Below are 27,775 nucleotides of genomic sequence, written 5' to 3'. Positions count from 1 at the left end.
AAAATTGTGACTATATTTTTAAAAGCGGGCCCCATCTCCAAATCCATTAGATATCTCTGAAAGCTATAGACAGTGTGCTGTATCCAAAAAGTTGTAGACTATGAATAAAATAAAGATTTCACTAGTGGTGTGCAGCTGGTGTCATGGATATTACATCTAATGCTGCAAAAGCTCAATCTCTTCATGTGAGGAAAGACAGAAAGCTGGGTAATATACAGATTTCCAGAAGGAGAAAGAAATGTTTCTTGCCCACAAAGTGTTCAGCACAGTTACATACAAATGGTTAGGATGATTTGTCAATGTGGAATTTTGACATTGTACTCACACTAGAGTCACTAAAATATTCCTACATACAGTAGGCACAGAAAATAAAAATAAGTGCATTATACACTCACTGGGAACAAGCAATTGTTTCTTTTCTATCAAGAATGTATGAAGAAAAATAGGAGAAAGCTTTTTAACTTTTGCAGAAGAGCTGTTTCATTCTGATTTCCCATTGGTTGCAAGGTGGGGTGCTCGTTCACTAGCAACAAAAACATTGAAAACCCCCAGTCATCAGACCTGTTGTTCCTCTCATAAGAGGTAAGTTCCAGGTTTTACTCAACTTTGGAAGAAGGGCACTCATCCCAGGGATTTTGATCACAGGCTAGTGATGAGAGTACAGAAACCTGTAAAGATCATGTTAGGTTTTTAAAAGTTCTGTTTACCACCTATAACTGTTAATTCACTGCATTTCCATTGCTGTATTTCTCTCTTCTGCACATTCACCAAGGAAGGCTGCATTTGCCCAAATGGTTTATTCTGAAAATGGTTGTGCTAGTGCATGTTAAATGCTCTCAAACTGTCTGTGCTTCTGGAGGCTGCTTTGTGTCCATACCATGTCCTTCTGGCTTCCAACTTTTTCTTAGTTCCTGCTTAATGTTTTATTGTGTTAACATTCATGATGCAGATAACAACTGAGGCTGTCAGGAAAGTTCAGAATATCAAATATACATTTCAAAAGTATTTTAGTTAATTGTCCCCCTCCCTTCCATTTTCTCTTATGGAAATACAGGATTTTCCTTGGCCTTACAAAAGGTCTTTGATAGACACACAGGTTGCCCGTGTGCCCTTTCCTGTGCCGCTCACCTGCGGGAGCAGCTCTGCGCTGGTGCTCTGACAGTCGGGCTGGGGGCAGGCAGGTCGCGCTCTCCTCCACGCTCCGAAGATTGATCAATGAAAGCTTCGCGAGATGGGTCTTCTTCATCTGACTGCCCCAGAAGTTCTGCTAAGATGAATCAAGATATGATATCAGGCTTATTTAATTTAAAGTACCAGTCAAGTTGCCAACTGTTTGCCTTAGATGTCAGTAAGGACAAGGGTGTCCTCTCTTGTAATGCATCACATCGAATGGCTCATACAGCTTTCATCCTTGGCTTTTCCCCTTGAAAAGGAGACCAAGTAGCTAATGACGAGCAACAATAACATGTCCAGGAGTTTTCAGAAGGGAGGGGGTGAGTGTGTGTTGGCTTTAGTTAGCAAGGAGGAAATGCCTTCCCTAAACTGTCAACTAGAAAAGGTCTAGCTGGCTGCCAAAGGCTGCTGTGTGTGAGTATTTCACTGTTGCCATACAGATCAAAGTCTTATCAATTGACTGTTCCTCCATAGGGGTATGTGTAACTCCTTCAGTAAAAATAAAGACTTTCTTTAGCTTTGTTTCAAAGTATTTTGGTTCACAACCAAGACCTGAAGTCTTCAGGTAGGTGAAGAAGGGGCCTCCAATTCCCAAGTTCCAGTCTGAGCCCTCTGGGGAAGGAAATTGTTTGAAAATACCTGAACCACTTAAAAATATAGAGGAGGGATTGCGTATTCCAGGTATGAGACTTAAAATAAATAAATAAATAAATAATTTAATGAAACTCCAGGCTAGCAAAGTTTAGATTAAGGAAAAAGAAGTCCTGTTACAGATAAAGACTTTAAAAGATTTTTCTCAAAATCATAAGACCTTTTTGCATTTTGCGTTTTTTCTCTTTTAATCCTGTTTTTTTCCCCTTTGTTCTCTGCCTTCCTGGATCCTGTATAAACTAATCTGCACAATACCCATGGCAACACCATGGGTAGTGAGAAGAATATAATGCTCTTGTGAGCGCTGCCATACTGCTAGTTTACATTTTGGCCAGAGACCCAGAATGCTCACCGGCTTAGGAGGGCAAATCTACTTGTAAGTGTTTCTGAATCTCCGACTCCTAAAAAGCTAATGCTGAAAGATTGCTGTGGACTATTTCTACTCTTCATGCTACCTAAATATTATTAGCATCTGCGGTGCAAGAGAGGGTGAAGTGTGGCAACCAGTTTGGCTTTCTCAGGTAACTGATATTCTCTGCCTGTGCTGCTGTTTCCCACATGTGGAGCAATGTGGGGAATTGCTGAAAACAACCAACTCGGTCAGGGGCAACACACCTCCAAGCATGCACACCACATTACAGTAAATAGAGGAGCTGAACTGGCCCTGGTGCAGTTTCCTCTCTACCTTGAATAGAAAACTGAGAAAAAAGGAGGGGAGAAAAAAGGTGTGTGAGCAATGCTGTATGTCTGGCAAACTGAACTCAAGCACAGGTAGAGTAGGTTTCCCTGGAGATCTCTTCTTGGAGCCTGTTGCAGAGTGAGCAGCCAAGCGAAGGAGGGGAGCAATACGGGGAACTTAAAAAGGTACAGGAGAAACTGCTTTTGGTATGCGTGAAGAACTCTGGGAAAGGCTTAAACAAAATTCCTGTTGATGTGTGTGCAGGCAAAATCCACCGCAGCTCTCATGGGACAAACTTCAACAGCCTCTGCTTGGGAACGGAGCTCTCACTGCCACGCTTCCACCTGTGAACCAAGTCTTTGGTCCTGAAGAGCCTCCCTCTTCACTTGGCCTTAACTTTTAAGGAGGGAAATGTTAAATCTTTTCATTTTCTAAATGTCAAAGCTAAGATGTACAGTGTTGAGTCAAGCTGGTGTAATTAATGTTTTTTTTCTCTTTTTTTCTTTTTCCCCCTACTCAGTAATGTCTAAGGCCTACTTAGCTTACCCCCTTAAGTTACAAATGTTCACCAATACACGATGTCCATGGCTTCTCCTTAGACATCACTCCTGAGGCTGACCTAGCTCCAAGGAGCAGTGGCATTTCAGAACCCTGAGAGATGCCAAGAGAGGAGTGTGTATTGAGAAAGGAAACAACATAGGATTGGATCTGCTTTGCCTTGATCTCTCTCCATCGTACTATTAATTTGCATTTTCTCATACTTGCTGAGAACCAGATCTGAATAAATCGCAGCCCTCTCACGTCAATCACTTCAGTGTAACTTATGCACATGCTCTGGGTGGGACCTAGGGTTTTGTAATGTGGAACAGGCTACAATTTGGATGTATTCAGTCCTCGTGTTGCATATTTCTAATATACGAATGCTATGAGCAATTATAACGATGGCCACTGACTTTGATATTTTGCGCTGTGGATGCAGCACAGCTACATCTTGTTAAGTAATGCTACTGGATCCATCGGAACCTGATGGAAAACAGAGCCATCAGTCATATGCAAGCACACATGTAGCCAAAACTGGGGGATGAGGGGGGTTCTTACCCATGGGAGTGCAAATAGATTTCTTTGCACTTTCATATCTAAATCAAATATCTGAAATCGACCTCAAGTTATAAGGATTGAACCTATTCTAGTCTGGGTATACAGCTGCAGTGTTGCAGTAGAACATTAGACAGCATCAGATGCCAGGAGTGGTTCAAAGCCACAAAGCCATCAGATATGAGCTCTAGAGTAAAGAAATAAACATTTTTGTTGTGGGACATCGGACTGCGTTCCCTGTGAGAAGTGCTACAGCAGGACAAACAAATGTGCAAGGAACACTGTTTAAACAACACAGCCCTTCCCAAACCAGAGGCAACATACCCCACACGTAATTAAAAAGGGAAGGATTTTGGCAACAATGCCATAGAGCTGGGAGAGGGTGGTGGTCCTCACACCTAGATGAGGGCTCTGGATAGGTTTGGTGCTTAATAAAGACTTGACTTCGTGCTAGCATTGGAGGTACTACAAGCTGCACCTAAGATTTCGTATTCAGGTAATCTGGGATCTTCCTTTGGCTTATTGCACAATGAACTCTTGCTGGTTTTAGTTGTAACCTAGCATTTGCTTATCTTGTTAGGATCTGGGGATTTGAATCTGAATTTGAATTTTAAAAACTTGAGAGTGGGTATCGCGGCTAACATTGTTGTTTCATCATTAAAGTCATTTATCAGATGCAATAATATGAATTATGTTGTGCTAAAAATCTTTATCTACAAAATCCCATTTGTTATGATTAATATTAGGATCATGTTATACACACTCAACTACACAATGCACGTTCTGCATTTCCAGAATTTGCTGATAGCTGCTATTGCTACACCTAGAGCCTGTCTGAAATAGCCAAATACATTTCTTTACAAGTCCACTAAAAGTTTTCCTACGCTTTAACGAGCAGGATGCTCTCTGGACGCGGTACGCAGGTGATGAGATCTCATGCCTTCCCTGCTCATACATGTGTCATTATTTAACCATATCTATTCTCTTTTGGATCTGTGTCTGCAAATCAGAAGCTGTTTCCGTTCTCCAGTATCCTCCACTGGACTTTCAAGGATAAAAATGCATTTTAAAATGTGCAAGCCCATGGTAAAATGAAAATCTTCTTTTAATATTGTTTTCAAAATGGACAGCTCTACTTAACAGAAGCCATTAAACTATTTACAAAGTAGCAGCTGCTCTTGTAAATATATAGCCTTTTTTGGGCATGAAAAATAAACTAGTTGATAAGGGAGAGATAAGCCATTTGACTTCTTCTTTGTGTGCCCAGCATGGTATGCAGAGCCAATTCTGTACAATCTGATGTTTACAGAGCAATCATAATGTATGACCTCCTTAGGCAACAGGGACACAAGAAGCCTTTAAAACGCTGAAGCAAGCATTTAATCAGAACTCTTCATGCTGATCTTCGAAAAATTCAATAAGTTCAAAAAATGTAACTCCTTCTAAAGATAAAATATCAGTTTTTTGCTTCAGGAGTTGCAAATATATCCCAATGAACTCCCAGTGAACCACACAGACTTCAGACATACTGCTCTTTTTTTCAGGAAAAAAAAGTAAATAGTAGAGTTTTTCTGAAAGAAGCAAATCAAGGGTCTGAAGAAATGCAAATGGTTAAGCAAAGCACGTGCTGTAAAACAGCATAGTTTAGTAATAAGCCAAACAATCATCACACTTTTTTTTAGGCATTTAAAGAAATTCTTTTTTTTTACCTGAATAGCTATTTTCATGTGAGTTCATACCTCCTTTTATTATATATTAACATCTTTTAATTTTAATTTTTCATTTTGACCTGTTGAAATCAAGTGCTCTTGCTTTTGTGAGTTGTTTTGGGGTTTTTTTTTAAGCAAATAACTGCTGCAGGAGGTGTGAGTTTGAGCATGATCACCTTAACTCTGCCCCAGGTTTTCTCAAACTACATGAAGGTACTTCTAAAGCCACTGAGTAAAATTCTGTTAGTATCAAAATTAGTGGGAACTTCCATTGCTGACTTGAGTGTGGTCAGCTGTTTTTTCTGGCTGCAATTGTTTACCTGAAAGCATCTTTCTAAATAAACAGATTCTAATAAAATCGTTTACTTTCAACGAATTCCTTCAGGGAAACACACAGCTTTGTCTGTGTGTGTATAAAAATATAACTCTAAATTTCTCTGCTTCTTTTGGTCTAGTTATCCACGGCTTTTTATTTTTAGACTATTTTTGTGTTGTTTTGTTTATTCCCAGCACTGACGTGTTTTCATTTGGCAAATATAAATTGTTGAAATATTGTTTTTATAGTGCTTTTAAAACACATTGAGAGCAGCTGTTATTGCTGAGAGAGCTGGAAAGGGCATATTAAATCTGAGTATCTCCCATTTGTGTTGTAATTTAACAATTTGATACCTGAGAAGATAAGACACTTCAATCACTACTAAGTAGAAGCAACCCTAATAGTCGCGTAACATGTCATTATTTCACTAGCTGGATATTAGGCACATTAGCAGCGGCAAAACTGTTTCAGTGGGTGTGCCAGGAAATTTTAGAATTAAAATAAAAGTTATGTGATAAAACTAAATAAGTAGTTAACATTTATAAACAACAACTCTTTTTTTTTGGGTAGCGTAAACAGTTATATTTCACTTAGCAGTCTTCTGCAGCTTGCAGTGAAACCTGGCTTTAAAACTTTCTGCAAATGGAAATGCCAAGTCCTTACTAGCTCCGGCTGAGATTTCAATCTCTACTACTCATTTGCTCTGCTAGAATCATACACAAAATTAAGCTAACCACTATATAGGCTGAGTAGTTAATTTTATATCTCCCTGGAGCCTAAGTAATCAGATTCCTTAGGAACTACCCTAGCAGTGCCAATATTATTTAATTTAAAAAGAAAAGGTGTGTCTTACAGGGTGATCCAGATGTGGTAGTACCAAGCTGTGATGGGTCGCCAGCTGAAAGAGAACTGAAAAACCGAGGATTTGCTTCAATTCCAGGCCTTTTCACTTCAAAGGCTTGACTAGTGTCCCAGCAATAGAGATCTTGCACCTCTAGATTTTATCGGGTTTCCTGAACCATGGGAAGTTTGCCTCGTAATCTTGGCAGCGGGCAAGTGGCTCTCCTCTCAGCTGCTGATGCACGTTAGCAAGCTGGAGTGCCAAGACACAAGAAGAGCAACCTAAGGCTGCTATTGCTCAGTAATTACAGCAGGCAGAGGAAGGAGGACATTCCTGGTGACTAGGCATTTTCTTTGTTTGCTAAAGTGGCACTTTAGACCAGGTCTTTTTTTTTTTCTTTTTTTTTTATTTTTCATTGTAAGTGACTACATAGAAATACCTGTTCTAAAAGAAAGCTAGGCAAAAGCTGATGGTGAGCAGGAACATTCCTATTGTTTGGGGTGAAGGCTGCGCAGTGGAAATGTGGGCGCATGCTCCAGAGCATCTCAGAAAAAGCATTCAGGGAAGACCTGATTATTCCTAAGTGATGCTCTGGAGACTCCACAGCGGCAAGCCCCAACCCACAACAGGCAAAGCAGGTGCTGCCAAACGTGCATGCTCCTTCGGCTGCTCCTCGTGACGCCCGTGTACGGGGCACACCCTCTGCTTGGCACTTCAAGCCCAAGGATGGAGCGTCTCCGCTCCTGGCTTCTGCCCTCCAGGCATCCAGAGCAGGGAGATGTGCCGGCCAGACCGGAGGCAGGTAGGCTCAGAGGAGAACACCACCATTTCAGGGTGTTAATTGAAAGAGAAATACACCTGCAAACACAAGATGCAGAATGGAAGCTTGCAAATAAATACTGCCAGCTGGAAGCTGGCCAAACTGATAAAGCAGAAAAGAAATTGGGGTTAAATGTTTTGAATGCTGAAGGCTTGGAGTTCAAAGAAGAGCTCATGGAAACTCCCAGCCACCAAGTCCATACAAAGAGGCTCTAGGCAAACACAAGCCTTCTGCAGGACAGCTTTATCCCAAAAGGGATGGTTCAGATGAATGGTTAAGGGGTAACTTTTAGCACCTGGGAGCTCTTGTGCAAGGGAAGAAGATGAGCTATGACTGAGGGGTAGAAGAAGTTGCTTTCCACAGGGAAATGGATGAGAAGTGCATCTGCCCACATTGGGTTGGAAGAACAATGTATAGCTGTGGATGTATTTTCATTGCTTGGCAGAAAAGGGCAGAAGGGAGCTGCTCCTCCAGGCCAGGAGGTGAGGGAAACCAGAGCAAGGCTGGAGGTCATTGCCTTCCCTGGTGCATCAGCTCCTGTCCACTTCAGGAGGGGAGCACTGTACCTGATGGCAACCTTGTTTTCACCAGGTATATAAGGACTGAGGGATTGCAGCTAGAAACTCCTGCCTAAATCCCAGGGAGAACACACCGCTAGAAGGATGCTTCCTTTTCCAAAGAAAATCTCTGTTTTGGGACTGTGTGGACTACTGTTTTCTATGTAATGGGGGTTAGGAAAGCCGCCTTTTCCCACTGCACCAGGAAGCTGCACTCAAAACTGAGGATGGGACACCTGGTGATGTGTCTCTCTGATAGAACACTCTCCATGCCCGGTCCTTCTGGTGGTTTTGTGACAAGGACCCTGCGTTTCCAGCACTGACCCCCCCCCGAGACCATACAGGAAGACCATCTTGGTCTTCAGACAGACCTCTTTTAATCAGCTGAGGTCAGAGTCCTTTACAAATGAGGCCTGCATTATCCCACGCTACTCTGGGGTACGAGAGCGGCATGAGGACAGCAAGGCACGGCTGCGGAACACTAAGGCTCTGAGTGCAGGAATTACATTTACAGGTGGGAAAGCCTTAGTCGTAGTATCAACACTTTTTGAGCAGGTGCATAACTATGCCCCAGCGCTAGAGCAAGGCTAGAGTTCAAGAGTTAGCTAATTGTATCTCTCTCAGAAAGGAATTGCCTCAGACCAGTTAATTTGTCAAGATAACGAATTGCAGCAATTCTCCTCGTTTGGAGCTGGGCCACTAACACTGATCTGAACTGTACTTAAACTCTTGATGACAGAGACTGAAAAAGATATTGCAATACTGGAGGTACAGGTTCCTAAAGTAAAACTGCATGTACAGCTGGAGTTGCTGTACAGCAAGGGCATGCGAGTACACATCCTGCACATCCCTTAGATATGAAGAAATTCCCTGGGGCACCAACTCTGGTGCCTGGGCAGGCAGAGTTCATCTTGAATCTTTGGGAGTGATCGAGGTCCAAAAAGGATAGTATAGTACACATCAAGTCTTGATTTCTGCAGTATGAGATAACACAAGCAGAATTTTTACACACACCCCCTTCCAAAAAAAAAAAAAAAAAAGCAACCCCCCAAAGTACTGATTTGAAGTTATTGAAGGTTTTCTGGTAGATGCAAGAAAAAACACCCCTCTGTGGGCCTGATGCTATGATTCCCATGGCCTGTATTCTCCCCAGCCCCAGGCTGCTATTGCATTTTTCTTTTCTGTGCAGCAGTAGACATGAACAAGTTTGGAGGAGAGGAAAAGCAGAAGAAAGCTTCAGTAAAAATGGAGGCTTAGCCCAATGGCTGTTGTCTATTTCTGTTGAAAGCAAAGTAGACAGCATTGGGTAAAATGGAATTATGTATATTCTTGTGCCAGACCTCTTCTTCTGGCTGCCAGGCGTTCCTTCCCCCACAAGAGAAACGTGGACCAGAATAAATCCTGTACATTGACTCAGGGGAACTGAAAAGAATGAGGGATGAACAATACTGTCCCTGAAGGATGCTCCAAACATGCTTAGGTTGGGGAGCAGGACCAACTTTCCCTGGCTTCACTGGAGTGCTCCTCCAAAGAAGCCCAGGACAAAGCCTCTGCCACTACTGGCATCTCCTACGAGTGGAGTAGGACACATTGAAGTCTCTTCCATTTGTCTCGAGCAGTGCTTTTTGTAGGAATGTTTTCAGAAATGATTTCATGCTGTTAGGTTAAGCAGAAATAACGTCAGGCAAAGACAGAGAAGTACGCAAGACCTTTGAAAAAGACAGCCTGACTCGTGCCTTGCATTGGCACACCCTCTCCGGGAAAGAGATGCACTGAAAACAAAACTGGTTGTTGATGATAGTGTGACTATGTCAGTGCCTTAAAAAGCATCGACATGAGAAATTAGCCAGCCAGCTTGTTTCGGAATATTCCCGCTGAATTGTCTACTTAGGAATGAAATTACTTTCTTTCTCCTGTAAATTACTTTCTTTCTCATGTTATTCAGAATAATCATTCTCTACCTGCAAGTCCACTTAATTTAGAAAAGCAAAGTGGCTTTTATTTTGGAATAAGTGCATCCACAGGCAGAGTTCTTTCAAAATAGCTAATCTGGTCATTGCCACATGTAAACAAGCCCTTATAAATTGATGGGGATGGTAAAGAACTCGTGAAGGCATGGCCCAGGATTTCTTACTCAATTTGCAAGCACTTACTTAAACCTATCTTCCTTAGGGCGAATATGGTGATCAACAGAGCTTACAGAGAGCCAGGGTCAATTTAAACAACATAGTGGTATGTTTGAAAAAGAAATGAGCTTTTGAAAACTGTATCCTCCTGTTGTCCCCTTGAGTTTCAAGTCTATCTAGCTCGAGTTGATCCTCACTTTTCAATACCACAGTCAAGTGGTAATCTAGAATTTAGTAGATCTCAGAAGTGTTGATTGCTCATAAGGTCTAAGGCTGGTAGGGTCTGGAGATGAAGTGTGGGCAGCCTCTTCTAGAACAAGCGAGTGACTGATAAAGGGTAACTTTAGGTTGCTTGCAGCTAGCTTCTTGGCTTTGGCTGCAGTAGAAATGTCTTGCTGTGCACAAATTGCAAAGAGAGGCTTAAATGTTAAGATAGAAAATTATAGAAAGAACAGATCTTTGTAGGATGGGTTATGTCACCTTGTGCAATATGTAGGGTGCTTATCTGTTTTTCTTCCCAAGACTTTTCTGTTGCTAGAGTGCTCCTGGGAAAGAAAGGGCCATCTCTGACTGGAAATGTGGGCTGAGGTTGCTCTGACTGTGTTTGTGGTGGCTTAGAGCATGTGTCCACACAGCATGGCAGCAGCAAGAGCTATGTGGGAGATGCAAAGTGACCTAGATCAGCACCCCTAATTCCTGCAGCTGTGCTAGTTGCTCTGTCCTGTGCAAGTGTGATGTGAACCAAATACCAGTCATGTTAGAGACTGACCTTGTTTTCTTGGAGAAACCTGTGTAAAAATGGATATAACAACACTCCTGACACTTACCTCACAGGATGTTGTGAAGTTTAATTAAATGTGCGCAAAAGCATTTTGAGATCCTTAGATGAAAGATGTTTTTATAAATGCAAATTATAATAATTATGGCTAGTAACCACCATCAACTACTGAAACAATTAATTCAGGTTGCCACAGGCCATCACAACAACGTGTGCAAAGAGGCATCAGCCATTTAATGACATATATGTTGTGTGAGAACTCAAAGCCTTAAAAATGCTGTAAAAAAAGAGGAAAAAACTAGATACTCAGGGCTTGCTCCTGCCGGGTGCAGTTGGTGGAAGTTACCTCTATGGCTTCCATCATCCCTGTGTTTGCATCGCGACTTGCCCCCCAGGAGAAGAGCCCGCCTTAAAGACTGCATCAGTGGGAGCATTTCAGGTCCCGATGATTTTTATATTTAACATTGCAAGGAAATTGAAAATGACTGCAAATAGCTTGGCTCACAAAACTCAGGAAATACATAAATATAACTCTTGTTTTTGTCAAATTCTCCCTCTCAGCCCCCAGCCCAGCCCACTTGTAGCATCACAGAATAGACTTTGGCTATAGGGTATTATCCAGCTGACTCTCCAAGGGTGAAAACAAAAGCTAAGCAATCAAGATGTGTCTGGCCAAATACTTAAAGGCCCAGTGCACACATTTAGCTGACAACTGACTGAAATCTGAAGCATTTTGCTCAGCCTTTCTTGTTGCTTCAGAACTGATTCAGGCTTAAATAGCTAAAACCTACAGGTGTTTAAATGCTCTCCCTTGTCAGCAGAACGGCCTCATCAGACATGGTCTGAGGATGCGGTCAGACTGGAAGAGATATCCAAAGACCCCACAGGTGAATCCCAAAGAGCAGGCTAGCCCACCTGTGCCCCTCAGGCTTATTTCATTGCTTGCCTTTAAAGACTAAAATTCAGAAGAGTAGTAGTTACTAAGCATCCAACTTACCAAAGCAATTAGGCTAAATGCACTGCAGCTAGAAATTTAAGCAATGCACCGAATTTAATTTGAGAATTCATGGTCATAAGAATGAAACCTTTAACATTTAACCTAGCAGCAAATTAAATCAGCTTTCTGATCAAGTGAAAAATTCTATGCTATTGAAGTTTGAAAGTGTGAAGCACACACTTATTAAAAGGAGGTTTTTTTCTTTTTCTTTTAATGAAGAAAAACTTGGGACCAGTTAGTTGCCTAATCCAAATAATGGAGAAATGGGAATACTATCTGCAAATAAAGCCCAAGTTACAAAACAGTACGGTGTTCTGGCATCTGCCAGACTAATGTGCTCGTAGTCAGTGGGTTTCAAGGAAAAAAAAAATGTTACTCAGGCTGGAAGATTGTATAGACGAAATTTACTCAGATATCAACAAGCTTAATACTTGCAGAGCTTAACAGGAGCTAGCATTCCATGTACCAAAACTGAAAATGCTTGTATGTTCTTTCAGTCTCTTTAAAAATGCTGACTTTCTATAATACTTTTTGTGCTTTAAGAATTAGGATACTAAGTTGGGAATTTCTTGGATAAGTTTTCAAAAATGAGGGCCAACTTTTTATGGAGTCGGGGTTTGTGTGTGTGCATCTGCATGGAAAATTAGCGACACTGGTGCAATGTGTAGAAACCAGGGCACACAGTAGGTACCAACACGTTATTGTAAACCTACGAAGTCTAAAACTCTATTGTGATGTGGGTATATGCAGGTTGTGTGTTTGCACACACACAATATTCATACTGACATCCTGTTGCTAAGCTCTCTTAATGACACTTATACAGTCCTCTATTCAATGTCTCTTGGCTAAATCCTACAATATGAGATAAAACTTGGATGCATTTTCTAAATGCACCTCAAGGCACTAGGACATAAAAGAAGTTGGGGTATTAGAGCACGTCTTGTTTTAACCATCTCCGGAGCACCCTGACTGACACTTTACAATTTACAAGAAAGGTGTGGCTAATAAAACCACTGAAGCAGATATAAGGGCCGGTCCTGCCTGATAGGCATTTATGGCCCGTCACTCACCCACTCCAGCACTCTGCTGCACAGACTTGCTGATAACCACCAGCACATTCTGTGGCTCTCATGCCCAAAGGACTTAAAAGCCAATGTGACCCGGCACCTGAAAACCCCAACTGACGGGCTGACACTTTCCTTCCTACCCCTTACCATTAGAAGAGACTAATTAGAGGGAAAAAGTAAAGCTTTGGAAAGGGGACACACCACACTTCGTATGCCCTTTCGAAGGGGAAATGAAACCTTGTAGAAACAGTGGGGTTTTCATTCCCAGGCTGTTCCTTCCACTCCCTGGGAAGATCTTCATCTGACTGGTATTCCTCAATTACAGAGCGGCATGAATACCACAGTGGTTGGTTTTGTTGGTTTTTTTTAAAAACCTCATGGAGGCAGTTTACACTATACGTTGCCTTCTGCAAACACAAATACTTTCTCCCTGCCTATTTAAATAAACACCGTCAGCAGGAGCAGCGGCTGTGGATGCTGCTTGGGAAGCTCAGAGCCCCAGAGGGAGCTGTGGGCAGCTCCTGGCGCTGCTTGTGCTTCTGAAGGTAACCACGAGGAAAGTCCATGGGAAGCAATGCAAAGTGCTGACACCTGATGCCAGGGAAAAAAAAATTCACCATGGCTCCTGCTGGAGTCCCCTCACTGCCCCATTTCATTCCCTTTCTTGCTCCTCTTCCCATTGAAGTAGACAACAGGAGTTTGGAGATAAGATTCTGTCTCAGACAGATGCTCACCTTTTCAGAAAAAAACATCTTTTTTTATTTAAGACAAGGTAATTAACCTAGACTGCATTATCTGATATCTGTTGAATACAACATTTCTCGTCAGCCACTTCTTTCATCACTTAAAGTGCATTTTGTGTCCGTGGAAAGCAATTAATGTTCAACAGGGAAAGCTTGCCCTTATGAAGCATCTTTCCACATTCCTGCATTGCCACAGAGATCTTTTTCGTTCCTTACAAGCCACCACCAGGCCTTCTCACACAGATGTGCATCACCCAGAGATGTTTACTATCTGCCCGGTTATTACTGTGTCCTCATAGTCCTTCCTTACAGCCTGACTCTGCTCCCTCTGCCTCTTCTCTGGCTTCGGGTGGAAATTCTTCCTTGCACTTCACATTTGATGGGGCATTTTTGGACTGGTTTCAGCTGCAGGTGGGAACTCAGCCCATTGCAGGGAGAAGGGATCAGTCAGAAGGAAACTGTCACCATGATCCTTTCTGATCTGTCAAGAGCAGCTTGAAGCAATACTCTCTACAAGAACAGTGTTCAGTTTAAAGCAGGCTTACAGCTCTCTGCTGCTTTCAGGTCTGTTTTACTAATGATTTTGTTTCAAAATCAGCCAAATTACCTTTGGACTCACCTAACCTAACTCTGGGTGAGAGTGCCATGTCAGCAGGTTGTGCCTGGCCCTGGAGCCTCTGCTTGCACCTACCCTGGGGCCCCAATGGAGCAGGGGCACAGCCAGCTACAATGGCCAGTGCTGGGGCTTTCTCGAATGGCAGACCCGGCTGGCGTGTTCATCTGCTCCCTTTGTACCACAAAGGAGAAGAAGAACCTGGTCTGAAACCACACGTACAGAGAAGGCGCTCTTCAATTCATATTTCTGAAGTCAAAATAGACATGCAGGATAGCAGGAACTTTCAAGCCCCCGCCAGTACCAATATAAAGAAAGGTTTCATTGCTGCAGTTTAAAATAGTACAAAGCAAAAGAGAATTAGGATGCAAGTAAACCAAAGTATAGGAGACAGCTTTCTAGGCAAGCTGAGTAGCATAAGGAGTGGAAGAACATCATCATGGCAACTCTTAATATGAAAACGGTCAAGGATTCCTTCACAATATTGTACTAGCAGTGGCTGGAGCCAATTAATAAGGCATCTTTTCTACTCCTAATGCCTATAATTATCTATTATAAAGACATGGTCAAATTGGCACATGAGATTTTTCTTTACTCACCCCGATTTGAAGGGGGGCAGGGCTACCAAATTTTGGAAGTCTTTGCTCTCATAAAGAGAACTGCAGCTACCCAGCTTGGGGAATTGTAGCAGATACGGTACCCCAGGATCCTTGCCTTGGCCAGGCTTGCTCCGGGCTGCACTGTGCATGCTCAGGACTAACAGCCACTCCTGTGTCATGCAGTTACTAGAAAACTGGAAGTAGCTAAAAGGAAAGCCAGCATGTTCAGATGCTTATCGCAGCAGATTTAATCTATCAATATAAAAAAAACCCCACCAAATTTAAGCAATGCTCACAATCTCTTCCATCTCAAAGGAGAAAAGAGGAAGGCAAAGCTGAATCTAAATGATCTTCTTGCACAACAGATTCCCTGATCCTGGTGAAGGCCAAGCTGATTTAGCCGTTATGTTGACCTGATATAAAACTGATTAAATCTCATTTCCACCATTAACGGTGGAAACATTTCCAGCTCCAAACATAAGGTAAAAAAATGCTATCCTACAAGCACTTGAAGTATTCTTAATACTAGAGGCAACTGGAGAATATTTTTTAAATTTTATTTTATTTTCTTCTGAAAATACTTTTTTCCTCAAAACTGATTTTTATGTTAAAACTGTACTAACTTTCAAAACTGTCATGTAACCAAAACCTATTTGCTACCTTTGCCATCTCATTTTGGGAAGTGCCTGAAAATTTGCTTAAAAACAATTGCAAACTCCTTAATATATGTAATGTTTTTCCTATTTCTTCATCATGTATACCATTGATACACCAAAATAAGGTAGTATTTCAGACACAAAAATTTGCTTTAAAACTAGTTTTTAAGTTTTTGTATCCTTTTCTACTTTCTGAATGAGTGAGACTTTTAGTTGTTTTTTCTAATACAGTATTTCAACCAAAGTTGCAGGACCCATCCATAAGCATCAACATCAGCAGGCATCAACTTCCATGAGTAATTTAACATTTGCATATGGGCAAAGCAGTTTACCTCCTGCGGACTGCAAATTACTAATAGTATTGACTGTCTCTTTTGTCCCAAAATAGGGTGTCAGATCAGTGTGTGCAGAGGCTCTTGTCCTGGTTTTGTAAATAGTACACTACTTTAACAACTGCATCACCAGGAACCTGAGAGACACGGAATGAAAGGCAAACAGACTTATCTGTTAGTAAATAACTTCAATTAGGTGATGGAAAAAACCCGAAATAAAATGTTTCTTGCTTTCTTCAATCTTCTCCTTCCTCTCAGTTGCAAACTGTATCTTCCCTGAGTCGAAAATGAGAAGTTTCGGATGGGGTGGCATCCCTGCACGCCCCGGAATAGCCTTCGTGTATCATGGTTGTTGTCACACTGACACCTAATGGCAGATATGAACTAGAGTATTACGGCTGGTTTCCCAGGGGTGTGTTTTTACCCTATGTTGTAAAAATTCCTTCAAATTATGGAAAATAAGTGAGCTTTGAAAGTGGACTTCACCTGGCTGTGTGGTTGATCTCTGCGAGGGCGGCAGAGAGAAGCTGAGGGCGCAGTGCTGAATTAGCACAACAAGAGCGAGGGGCTGGGGCATGGGACTCAGGTGCTGCCAAAAGGATGAGCAGCCCAACACTGAAGGCTAAAATGAGCTGGCCAGAGTCATCCAGTAGGTTGGCGATGGCTGGAAAAGGCTAATTTCATCCTGTCCCTGACCTGCTGTGCTGTTTCTGATCCCAACGAGTGGGCAGCAAAGCTCTCAAACACACAAGGGAATAGGCTGGGACAGGGTAGTTGATGATAATATATGAAAACAAGGCATTGACTAAAGCTCATGCTTCTTTCAGGAATTTTTGAGGAAAGCAGGAATTTTTCCAGAATGCTTTACTGTTAAAATTCTGTTTACTGCAGTGATCGAAGTGGAGTGCTGTGGTCCTAATTCTTCCCTTACACACCTACGAGGCAACAGCAGGGCGGTCAGTGGAACCACCTGGGCTTACGCTGCAGCAGACTATGCCCACACGGGCACTGTATCCGCAGCTGTGAGCTACACATCTCACCATTTGGTGGCTGAAAGCAAGGGCCTAAGGTAAGCGCTTTGTGGCTGTTTTTCTTTGGCCACAAAGCATCCTATGTAGTAAAATAAATAATTAATTGTAGCCATATTCTTTCATCTGGTTAATAAAAGTTTGTATTATTTAGGCAGAGGTGTGGCGAAATTTAGCAATGAACTTCAAGTGATGATTCAGGAGAAGTTTAGACTGGGTCCCAAATCCTTCCTTCCCTGGGTTATGTGGTGCAGTCAGAGGGTGAGCTCATGTAAGGCTCCTGATGATTCACGAGCAGCAACGCTTCCAGGTGACGCAAGATCAAGTCCTGGGGTTATTCTGCAAGGTCTCAAGGATGGCCTCAGAATCTGCTCTTCACCTGATGTACTTCAGGCATATTGGGCTATCTCCAGGGGGGATTTTCAAGCACTAAGAACATTAGCAAAGGAAATTACTAAATTTAGCAGAGGTATATGAATAACCATAGTATGGTGTAGCAGAAGGTAGGTTCCATCAAGGAAAAAATATAAGCTAGCAGTTGTTAGGAAACAATGTTATATTTCTGAAAAAAATAGAAGTCACGCATAGCTTTTTAGCATAATTCTACAGGAAAGAATATTCTCTTCCATGTTTCTTTACAGTGAAAGCTTTTGAACTACCGTTTAAGTGGTTAATCCATTGGGATCTAATTTATGTGAGAACTATAGCCTGACTTTTTACTGATTTTGTGGTATGCACCAACTCGAAGCTGTGCTCAGAGCCATCACTGGTGAAGGGCAGCAAGAAAGCCCTTGTACCTCCTGCCACCGGTTCCTTACAAGAAGCCCGGGCTGAGCTCTGAGCACTATCCAGACGGGGCTGCTGGAGTCAGGCATGGCAAGCCTCCCTGCTGCCATCAAACACAGTCTTGCAAGCACATTTGAAAGGGATCGCTTTAAAAATGGGCAAGAGCCGGGGAGGGAAGCTGTGGCCTCCCAGGAGGCAGAGGGGAAGCAGAGACATGGGTGCCGGGGAGCTGAGCTCCAGGGGAGGTGGGTGTTACAGCCAGGCCCTGGGCTGGGGGGCAGGAGGCAGCAGTCAAGTGGCTGATGCACCTTTGGTTATCATAAAGATGAAAAGGTGGGACCTGCAGGCAGCATACCTGCATTAAGTAACTAATTACAAAGATCACCATACATGCTTATAAGCCATTATTAATGATATCTGTTCACCATATTGTAATATTTTGCCATTTCATAATTTCAACATTGTCTGCAATGCTGCCTCACAATCTGTTTTTAAGACTGAATTTTACAGTTTGAAATGTAGCATGATTCAGGGCCTTTGGTATCTTGAATGCTGTGAAAAATATTATTGAAGGGCAGATATTATTCATGCGTGAGTTCAGGAGTTGCAGTAGTCTCATGGCACTGAGATTTAAAGTAAAAAGAAGTCTTGGTGCAGACTAACCCACAGGAAGGATATTTAGAGAAAATATGTTTAAAATAGCTGAAATGAAATACAGAGTGTATGTTGAGGGAAGAAAAATAGTCATTAATTCTGGATGTACTTACTGCCTTCACTTAGGCACCATTGATGGGTTTTTCACCAATGTTTTTTCTTAAACAGCCCATTTCTTTTCTTCTGGCCAAGTTTGGCACTTCAGAAAGTGTGAGGCTGACAACAGCGATGGGTGCAAATCTTACTGCTGGGCCCCGCTGAGCTTTTCCCTGTGGCTTTCACCAATGGTATCCTGATTAGAATGTCACCAGCCCTGAGACAGGATTTTAACAGGGAACTTGGTTTTGTAGGCTGAAAGCATCCAACAAGAACTAACATCAAGTCATCAAACACCTTTGCTTTTGTTGCGGGAGTTTTTCAGGGGTGACCTGTCACACAGCCTTCTTGTGCAGGCGTCTTTGGAGGAAAACAGCCTCAGCCTCTGGTTTTGCCGTGGGCAATTCCATGGTATCCCAACTTAAGAGCCTGTGGTGTGGCTGGGGAGTGTAGTGAAAGAGGAGGCAATAAATAAATGGTCCTTCAATGTTTTTCTTTGTTTGATCAGAAACCAGATGCACAAAGAGTCTCATATTTACAAGAGTTGGTCCTTCTGAGCACAGGAGTCTACAGCCTTCTCCTGATGTTGACTACGCTGTACCTGATCACTGCTTCTAAATCTCACCCACATGGGGAATATTTGATGATAATTCTTCGGTAGGCCATTATAAAAAGATTTAATGTTGAAATATTACAATCAAACTTTAAATTGACACCTCGCACCACCCCACCATTATACCTCTTTTCAATTCCTCTGCTGTCATGCCACTGATGTGATGAATTGCAGCCTGTCACATCACATTACATTACACAGAACAAACAGGACAAAACGCATACCAACTGCCATGCAAATATGTGTTTGCCAACTCTTTTCAGTGCATAGAAATGCAACCGGCGAATTCCCCATCAGAAAACAAGAGGCTTGAGGATGGCTCTAGGGCGTGTGAGACAAACATGCTTCTGACACAAGGTGAACATACAGATACGAAGCTCTCAGCCGGCTACAGCAATTATGGAAGTACCTCCTGCTGTGATTACTTCTAGTTCCTTCAGAAAAAAAAGTCAGCAGCGGCTTCTGTGGCTGCTGATGTCATGAAACAAAATATAAATACGTAATAATTAATCCAACGCTTGTGTTCAGATTTGGAGCTATTTTCATGACTGGCCAGATTTTGGCTGTGTATGTGTAAATATAGCACCACTTATGTAAGCACACACGTGCATACTATCAGATGTGTGAATATACATTATGTGGCTTTTAACTGCAGTCTTTTAGCCTACATGTGGACCTTTTGAAGCTAATGGGAGATTTACCAGGGGCTTTTTCACAAAGCTGTAGGCAAGACTGGAATCCAGAACATATGAGTATTATACTATAATGATATAGTGTAAATCATCTAGTTTGACCTACAGTGAATTAGAGGCCATCAAATTTCATCCAGGTATCCTACACCGAGCCAGAAAAACTTGTGTTTGAGTAATGCATAAATTGTATTTGGCTAAAACCTATTTCCCAGAAAGGTATTCATTTAGTCTCCATGCAAAGACACTTTCCCTGCATCAATTTCTTTGCTAGTTTGTTTCAACAGTTATTTTAACTATGTGTGCTTTCTATTTAAATTGACTTCAGTCTACGGAGTCAGTGCTGAGAAGTCAAATTCCTGCTTAAATTCCTAGCTATAACGCCAATGGATACTTGAGTACTGACTTGCTTCTCTTCACTTCAATGCCATGCCATGGGCAACCCTTTGAGATCTTTTATGCTGAACTGTTCTTTATCATGTAATATCCTCACCCAAGGAATATCTCTGAATTGTTTTCACTTTTGTAACTTACTTCTTGATATGTTGCCCTGGAAAATAAGTTGTTTACTTGGTAATTAGTGTCATCCATTCTCTACTGTCTATGTGCATCAACTTTGCTGGGGGTTATAGGGATAAGATGGAAATACACCAAAAATGTCTGAGATGAGAAACCTTACGTACCTTGCAGTAACCTAATTATTAGTAGAATAAATACAAATCAGACACAGACAACTCCTTTCAATTTCCAGAATTTGGAAATACTGTAATTTTTTTGTTTATAAACTAGTCATACTATGTGGCTATAGATACAAAAAATTTAACTCCCTAAAGCTGGCCCTTTCAGTTACTGATTTTTCTTTTTTTTCTACTCAAGACATCATTTAAAATGAAGGCAAAAAATGGTTAATCTATGAATTCTTGGTAAGACGTTTTCATATTAAGTAGGGCATAATTTTACTGCTAACAGATACTACAAAATATGAGGATCATTAAATTTAAAATACTAAGGAGAACAGCATCTTCATTTGGGGTATATAGTGGTGCTTTTTAAATCAGGTTGTGTAGCGGGTGAGAATATGTCATGATAAAGAAGGGAAAAAGTGGAATGCCCATGATTATTCTAAAGCTTGACACAAAACTATAAATCTCTTTCAAGTGAAGATACACACATCCTTGTGTGGACCTCTGCAGCTAAGCAAACCAGCTAGCCTTTGATGTACTTATAATTATTAGGGGCTGAGGATTATGTCTTTAGGCAAAGCTGTCTAGCAGTGGGAAGGTATAGATCAAAACTGACATCATGACACAAGCAAGTGGAGAGGTGAGATGAGGTGGACCCAAAAATAGTTTGGCATTACTATAGACCTTAAGTAAAACAAACTACTCCACTTCTCAAAAAGAAGACAAGGAGGGGAGCAATTAGTGCCTGTAACCTCTCGGCAGAGTAAAATCCTCACTACTAGCTGGAAAATTAAAAATGTAGTTAACAAAAAGGTAAACATCAGAATAAAGATGAAGATTCAGCAGATCGACTCAGTTATATGCCAACATCGTCTTACGCTCTCAATGAGGCAGCTATGCCAGGCTGTGAATTCAGAGCTACCACTGCAATAGCCATGCCATGAGTGCCAGGTGCCACTGGTTCCTCTTGAAATCAGGGGACCCAAGCAGTCTACATCAAGCACAGCATGCACCCAGACCAGGCTCTTCGTCCTTTTTATTGTAGAGGCCAGGAGTTCTGATAGTGCCAGGCCTACACGTGAGCTTGTTACTTGCTAAAATCCCCTGTCCAAAGCCCACCAAAGATGGTGGAAAACTTTTCATTGTGTTTAGTGGTCTCTCTATCAAATAATCTGTGTGGCTTGATATGTGTGAGAGAGTGCACATGTGAGCACAGTTAAGTAATTTCAAATCACTATGGATCTTCAAAGACACTCATCTTGTGTGGCACAAAATTAAAAAAGTGCTTGTGGAAACTAATTTCTTGCCACAGGTCAACTGCCAATCATACTTAAAAACCATTTTTCATTAAAAATGTTTTTCTGACTCTCTGAGGAAAAAGCCACATTATTAGAAAAATAAAAGCAAAGGGTTTGATTCCAGAGGTTTTGATTGACTTAAACTGAAAATCTAAATAAATAAATAGGAGATCTAACGCTTACGCAGAAAGGAGCAGAGCTCCAAAAAAATGAACAGGTGTGCCCCAAGTCTTTCCAGATCACAGTTCATCTGTGTATTGGATAATAGCTTTTAAGCATGCCATAAACGTGTTACACAGTAAAATAAAAATCATGCCTTGAAATAAAAGGCTAGGACTCTCAGTTAACTTGAAGCTTGATAGCAAGAGAAAGATGCATGTGCCAAGGAGGAGTAGGCAATGAAGAAGGCTTTGTCATCAGTGTTAGAGAGGGTACGTGAGGGTAAGGAAGAAGTCTATTGCTTGACAGATGAAAGGAGTCATTATGGATCAGAAGAGGAACAAATCTTATCAACTAGGCTAATGGAGAGCCAGAGAAGGTTACAAAAACAGGGGGACAGTTCTAAACATGGTCCTGAAATGTGAGCAGGCTCGCCAGGACTGTCTGGAATTGGGGAAGATCTGAGTAAATTACAAGTGATTTGGAGGTAGCGGACTGTATGCAAGACCAGACTGGTATCTCAGACACACTGTATGGAAGACAAAACACTATAGCATGTGTCATTATTAATTATCACAAAGAACATGTAAGCCATTCAATATAAAATACTATCACAGAACTAAAAAGAAGTGAATAAATTCTCCACTTAAGGTTCAAACTGGTGACGTTCCTTGCCGGTAAGGTGAAACATTTAGGGACCATACATTCTGAATGTCATTTTATGAACAGTGTGGGAGACGAGACCTCAGTCTCTCTGAGAACTGATAAGATTTCCTATCTCACTTGCAAACATTATGCAATATTTCTAGAAAAGTTTTAAAATTCTATTTTAAGTGGAAAAACATCAAGCGCTTTCATGAGACATTGCTGAACCACCAAGATGTTAGTCACTCCCATCCAGCATTTCAGAACAATGCCATTATCTCAACACCAGTGCTTTTATTAAGATAACTCTGTTAGAAATGTACACTAAACATCAGTGTAACTAATATTCTGAAGTTAATTCTAAGTAGAAACACAAGGTTTCCCAATTTGCCTTCCAACTATGCAGCAGTTATCTGTCTTGTCACTACACGAATCCCTTTTGGGTGAAAGCTATTGATTTGAAGGTTAAAATCATCTTGCTAGGCCCTAATGTAATTTGTTGGAAGTTGGCCTTGGGAAACTTTCTGACACTGACTACATATGCTCTTCGTTGGATATTCATTGAGCAATGATGTCTGAAAGGCTGAGCTCTTCACCTCCGTGATCATTATTAGTTATGGCATTTCTTAGCAGGCTGTGCCATGTCAGTTCTTTGCAACTCACATTTTACATTAACATCCTACAGTTTACAGCACTGAACAGATGCACTCTTCTACCACAGACAATATTGTACCTGGTTACTTGTGTTCCAGGAGCATATCTGTGAGGCTACACCCATAACCAAAATTTATTAGTAAGCCTACAAATATTGTCAGTATTGAAGAAAGTCCTTTCTGTTTTAATCAAGTGAAATGAGATGCACAGGATATATTTTAGGTAAGGCTAAATGAGAACTCCCTGACCTTGTTAAGGAACCTGTAGACCTACTACCAAAATAATTCAACAGGAAATCTCTGGCAGAGGAAACCACAATATCTATGGCCACTGGTCTGCTGATCAAATGGGAGTGGGGAAAGAGGAGACAGCTAATGCAGTCTCTGAGATGTATGGTACCATTACTTCAATCTTCTCATGCCTCAAGATGCATTTTCACAGGCTGTCAAACATAAAATCTTATGGGAATAATTTTCTTTAGAAGATTTTAATCAGCTGAACAAAATATCTGATTCTGCCAAAACCATAGCAGGTAATAGCAGCAAGCTCACTTGATGCTTCATCTTGCTCAGCAATATTGTCATGAAACTACCGTGCTCTGGAGTTCTACAGGTGTTTTTACCACAGGCACCTAGACATTCTTAGCTTCTATGGCAACTTCTTCAAAACAGTGTATAGCAAACCATGATCATGTGAGAACCTGAGAAGAGCTAAAGTTCAGAAAATTTTAAAATAATCTTTTTCTAGTTTTATCTGGACACAAATCTTGATCTAATATACATGAGGAATCTACCAATGATTATAGAACTCTGGATGACATCTATGAATTTAAGCTGAAATTATATTGTCGTTCTACATTATCTGTAGGAGCTTGAAACTTTTCCAGAAGTCTGAGTTTGAAATATATTATGTTTGAAGTGAGCCCTGTACACAGAAGTATCTTGACAAATTAAATATATGTGGGGCAAGATGGAGCACTCTCAAGGGCTTGGGAATCAGCCAGGACCACTGACTCATGTTATTTTCAAGAACTGTTGAGCTGAGTTTTTGGCATGGGCTAGCTCAGGAAATATCATCAGATGTTGACATATGAGAACGGTTCACATTTGTACCATTTAGGACCAAATATACTGTAACGTATATATGAAATATGCTGTAGAGAGGGCAGATATTATCTAGGGAGGTGTTCAGTATAACTTGGGATCAATAGCACTGGTTGCACCTTGTTGCCTCTGTTTCCTTAGGTTGCTGCCTTCTTGTAGGAGCCCGAAGTGTGTGCTCAAGAAGTCTGGGGGCTGATCTGGGAAGTGTGACCACTGGTGAACTGAGTGGCTGAAAGCCCCAGAGAGCAGGGACTAGATGAAGAGGACTGGGCTTAGGAGATGGTTAGGGGACAGAGACTTCTTTGAAGCTGCATTTTTAAGCTTCTGGCTCTGGCACAAGTTTTTCTCCCCCTCCCAAAAAGTTAGATAAAGGTAGTAATTTGCATATAAAGCACTTGTTATCTTTTGTTTTCACTGGGTCCACAAAGTTCATGCCTCATGACACCTTTTTTGCTAACAACAGTTTATGATATAAAAACATCATTAAGAAAGTACGTTGGCATAAAGTATAATAAAACAAAACACGTGGCTGAGATTTCACATGTTTAAGATGAGATGCAATCTGCAGTGAAACGAACTCATGGGAGATTCCTGTTTATTTTCATATAAAATGAACTGGATGCAAATTCATTACTGTTTATAGACTGCATCTCAGTGACAGTTTGTCCCAGGGGCACTGAAGAGTATTTTAAATAATTCTGATAGTTAATTATTCAGCAAACGAGAACACTTTAAAGACTTTATCATATAAAATGACTTTAATAATTTATGTTTATGGGGCATTACAGAGGTAGCTGTAGAACTTCTCTGAAGGAGGGGAAGGCTCTGTGCCTGCACGTTTGTAACTGAACTGTAGTAACATGTGTATTACATCTGATACGCAAGTAAGACATTTGTGATCACCTCAGGTTTCTTCCCTACCTCTCTCTTCGTGTATGTGTCCATAATACTATATAAGGCTCTCAGTAAACTTAAAAATAGCCAAACTTCAGAAATCTAGTAACAGCGTTAGTTTGCAAGGAATTAAATGAGGGCACAGATTAAGGCTTAAATTTTCTGGAATTAAGTGTGAGAGAATAGGTAGTGATCAGAGATAAGTCTTAGGTATCTTAGTTGTATTAGATGCAGAGAACAACTACCTAAGTAAGAGAAGAGAAAGCAAGGGAGATGTAACTGTGCACTTTAAAGAGTGCCCAGTAACAGATGACCAATACAAATGTTGGTTTTGGCAATTCTAGTGGTAAAGGGGCTTACCTAAAGGCTCAGCTGTTGTGCAAAAAATGCTTGAAGCTTGAAAATAAAAGATCCAAAATAAGAGTTCAGGATAGGCACTGCTTGATTTCTACTCTGCTGCACAGGGAAGGAGGTGATACTGTATTGCATAGCCCAAGAGTCATGAATTTATACAATATATAGAAATAGCCACATAAATGCACATACAGACTCTCTGCATTTCTATATATTTGAATGGCATTTGGTTGTATGCTCTGAGTAAACACCAAGATGTACAGTTCTAAAAGAATCCTATGTTACGCAAGATCTCAAAGGTTTTGTGACTCCTTCTGAGTCTTAATCATATTGTACTTCTTGGCATGGGACAAAGACGAAAGCTCAATGATTTCCTCTAATATTCAAAGATGAAGTATAATAAGCAAAGCAGTACTGTGAGTATTTCATACAAACATTTTGGTTTCTTTTTTTTCCCTTTGTCAACTTTCTCTCTGCTGCAGGTCAGCTACCGAGACTTAGACCCCCTTCTGCTTGGTTCGTGCTATAGGCCCAAAATCAGAACGGTCTACATATTTACATACATCTCTTTATGACAATTCAGAGGAAAGACAAGGAGCAAGTGAATGAGTTATGAGTTCCTCTGCCTGAAAAGTTGTTTGTGTTTGAGCTATTAGTCTAACCCTGCAATTGTCGCGTCGATATTCCTTATGGAACTGCAAGAATCCCACTGCATGCAAAGCTGTTACTTTAAAGCCAGGATATGAGCCTGTGTTCACATCAGTAAATGTTTCATCTCAATGCTGCCAAAACATTCATGATGTGACTCCAGATATTGGCACAGTGTGCATGAGCAAATATTTAGAGGTGAATGAGATTACCATACCTGGCATTTAACGCTGGTATGAATAAAGATTTTCAGATTCAGTCCCTTACCTCTTCCACTCAGTTCAGTTTGTACAGCCTGAACTTTTCTATACAGCCATAGTATAAATCTTTTTTGCTTCCTAGCTATTGCATTGACACAATCCTCACGTGGGTACTGACAGGCAAAGCTGTGTTTTTTTTATAAGCCTCCCTCTTTAGTTATGAATAAAAACACTGTATCACTTTCAAAGAAAACAATGCAATTGAAACAGTAACTCCCCTACAAATATAACATGGTGTTGTACAGGACAAGTATTGATTAAAACAAAAAGGTCTTTTTAAACGCCATTAATTCTTACCAATTCTTGTAGTTATTGATTCTGCATCAATGTCATTAGCCTTTTTCTTTGCCACTTCAGCTAGTGCCAATTCACCCTTATCTAGTGCAAGGTAATGGATGTCCTTTGGAAATAAAAGAGAAAAAAAAAGATTAATCTAAAATGAATCTCACAGGAGTAACAAAAGGGATTTTGAAAGAAAGAGGTTCTTTTATTATTTAGATCACAAACATAGATGGAACTGATGAACCTACCATTACATTTTAATTCTCTCCCAATGCAAATTTATTATCTTACTTGTGGTGTTGAATACAGCAATGAATAAAACACTGACCAATCATGCACTGATAAAAGTGAAGGTATTGACTCAGTATATGAAAGAAACCAATCTGTCTGCTTTTAAGGTAACTTCTGTTGGTGCAACATGATTTAAGAGAGGGCTGATAGGAGGTGGCTCTGTGTAAACCAGATCTGAAGTACTGGAACTCTTCTGGCTGACAGCCCCTATTTGAAGTGTGTTAAGGTTTCCACCTCGTACATGAGGTTTGGGGTAAAGCTCTTTTGGGACTAGTTTTTGTTTGGAGGTCATCATGTTACACTTACTGTTCTTTGCATAAGGTGACGGTGGTCCTTACTGGGCTGATATTGGAGGCAATAATAGTGACAACGGTCGCTCAATGGTTTTAACACCCACACGGGTGACATGATTCCTGAGACACTCTTGGACCACAAGGGGCTTTCTAAAAATATTGTTGTTCAGCATGAATAGCTGCCAATACTCTGGATATAGTCCTTAATCTCAGGTTCAAAATCAGAGGGCTGCAGCAGGGGCATATCATTGCATGCTGAATTGCAGCGCTTTTTATTGTGTGTTAACCTTTGAGGTGAAAACCACCTGTACTACATACAGCACAATTTGTGGGAGAATATATTTCTGCTGACAAATTACAGTCTCACTGCCCTGGGCTTTGGCATTTGAAGTAAAGTTTCATCCTTGACCATTAACAAAGAGGCAATTAATCCCCTCCTCCTTTGGGGTCATGGTCACAGGCTACTCTGTGCATGAACTGAGACACATTAAGTGTGGGAAACCCAAGAACAGTTGGCAAATTTTTTTTCCTCCACTTCTTTGCTGAAGATGCCATTTGGTATCCAAAGATTGAAGTTGTTCCTGTCCATTGGT

At 41.1% G+C, this 27,775-nt stretch overlaps 1 protein-coding gene across 1 annotated transcript in view; it reads right to left on the bottom strand.

Moving 5' to 3' along the window:
- LOC104129380 (WD repeat containing planar cell polarity effector) overlaps window positions 1–27,775 on the bottom strand; it is a 107,223-nt gene that overhangs the window by 15,357 nt on the left and 64,091 nt on the right. The window contains 2 exon segments of the mRNA XM_035895310.1: window positions 1,129–1,264; window positions 26,614–26,716. Coding sequence (XP_035751203.1) covers window positions 1,129–1,264; window positions 26,614–26,716 — 239 coding nt within the window.

This window comes from Egretta garzetta, unplaced genomic scaffold (genome assembly GCF_000687185.1).
Source record: "Egretta garzetta isolate BGI_Z169 unplaced genomic scaffold, ASM68718v1 scaffold360, whole genome shotgun sequence".
NCBI classification, from domain to species: Eukaryota; Metazoa; Chordata; class Aves; order Pelecaniformes; family Ardeidae; genus Egretta; species Egretta garzetta.
The sequence above is the reverse complement of the archived record's forward strand: the minus strand, read 5'-3'. Positions and strand labels throughout refer to the sequence as shown.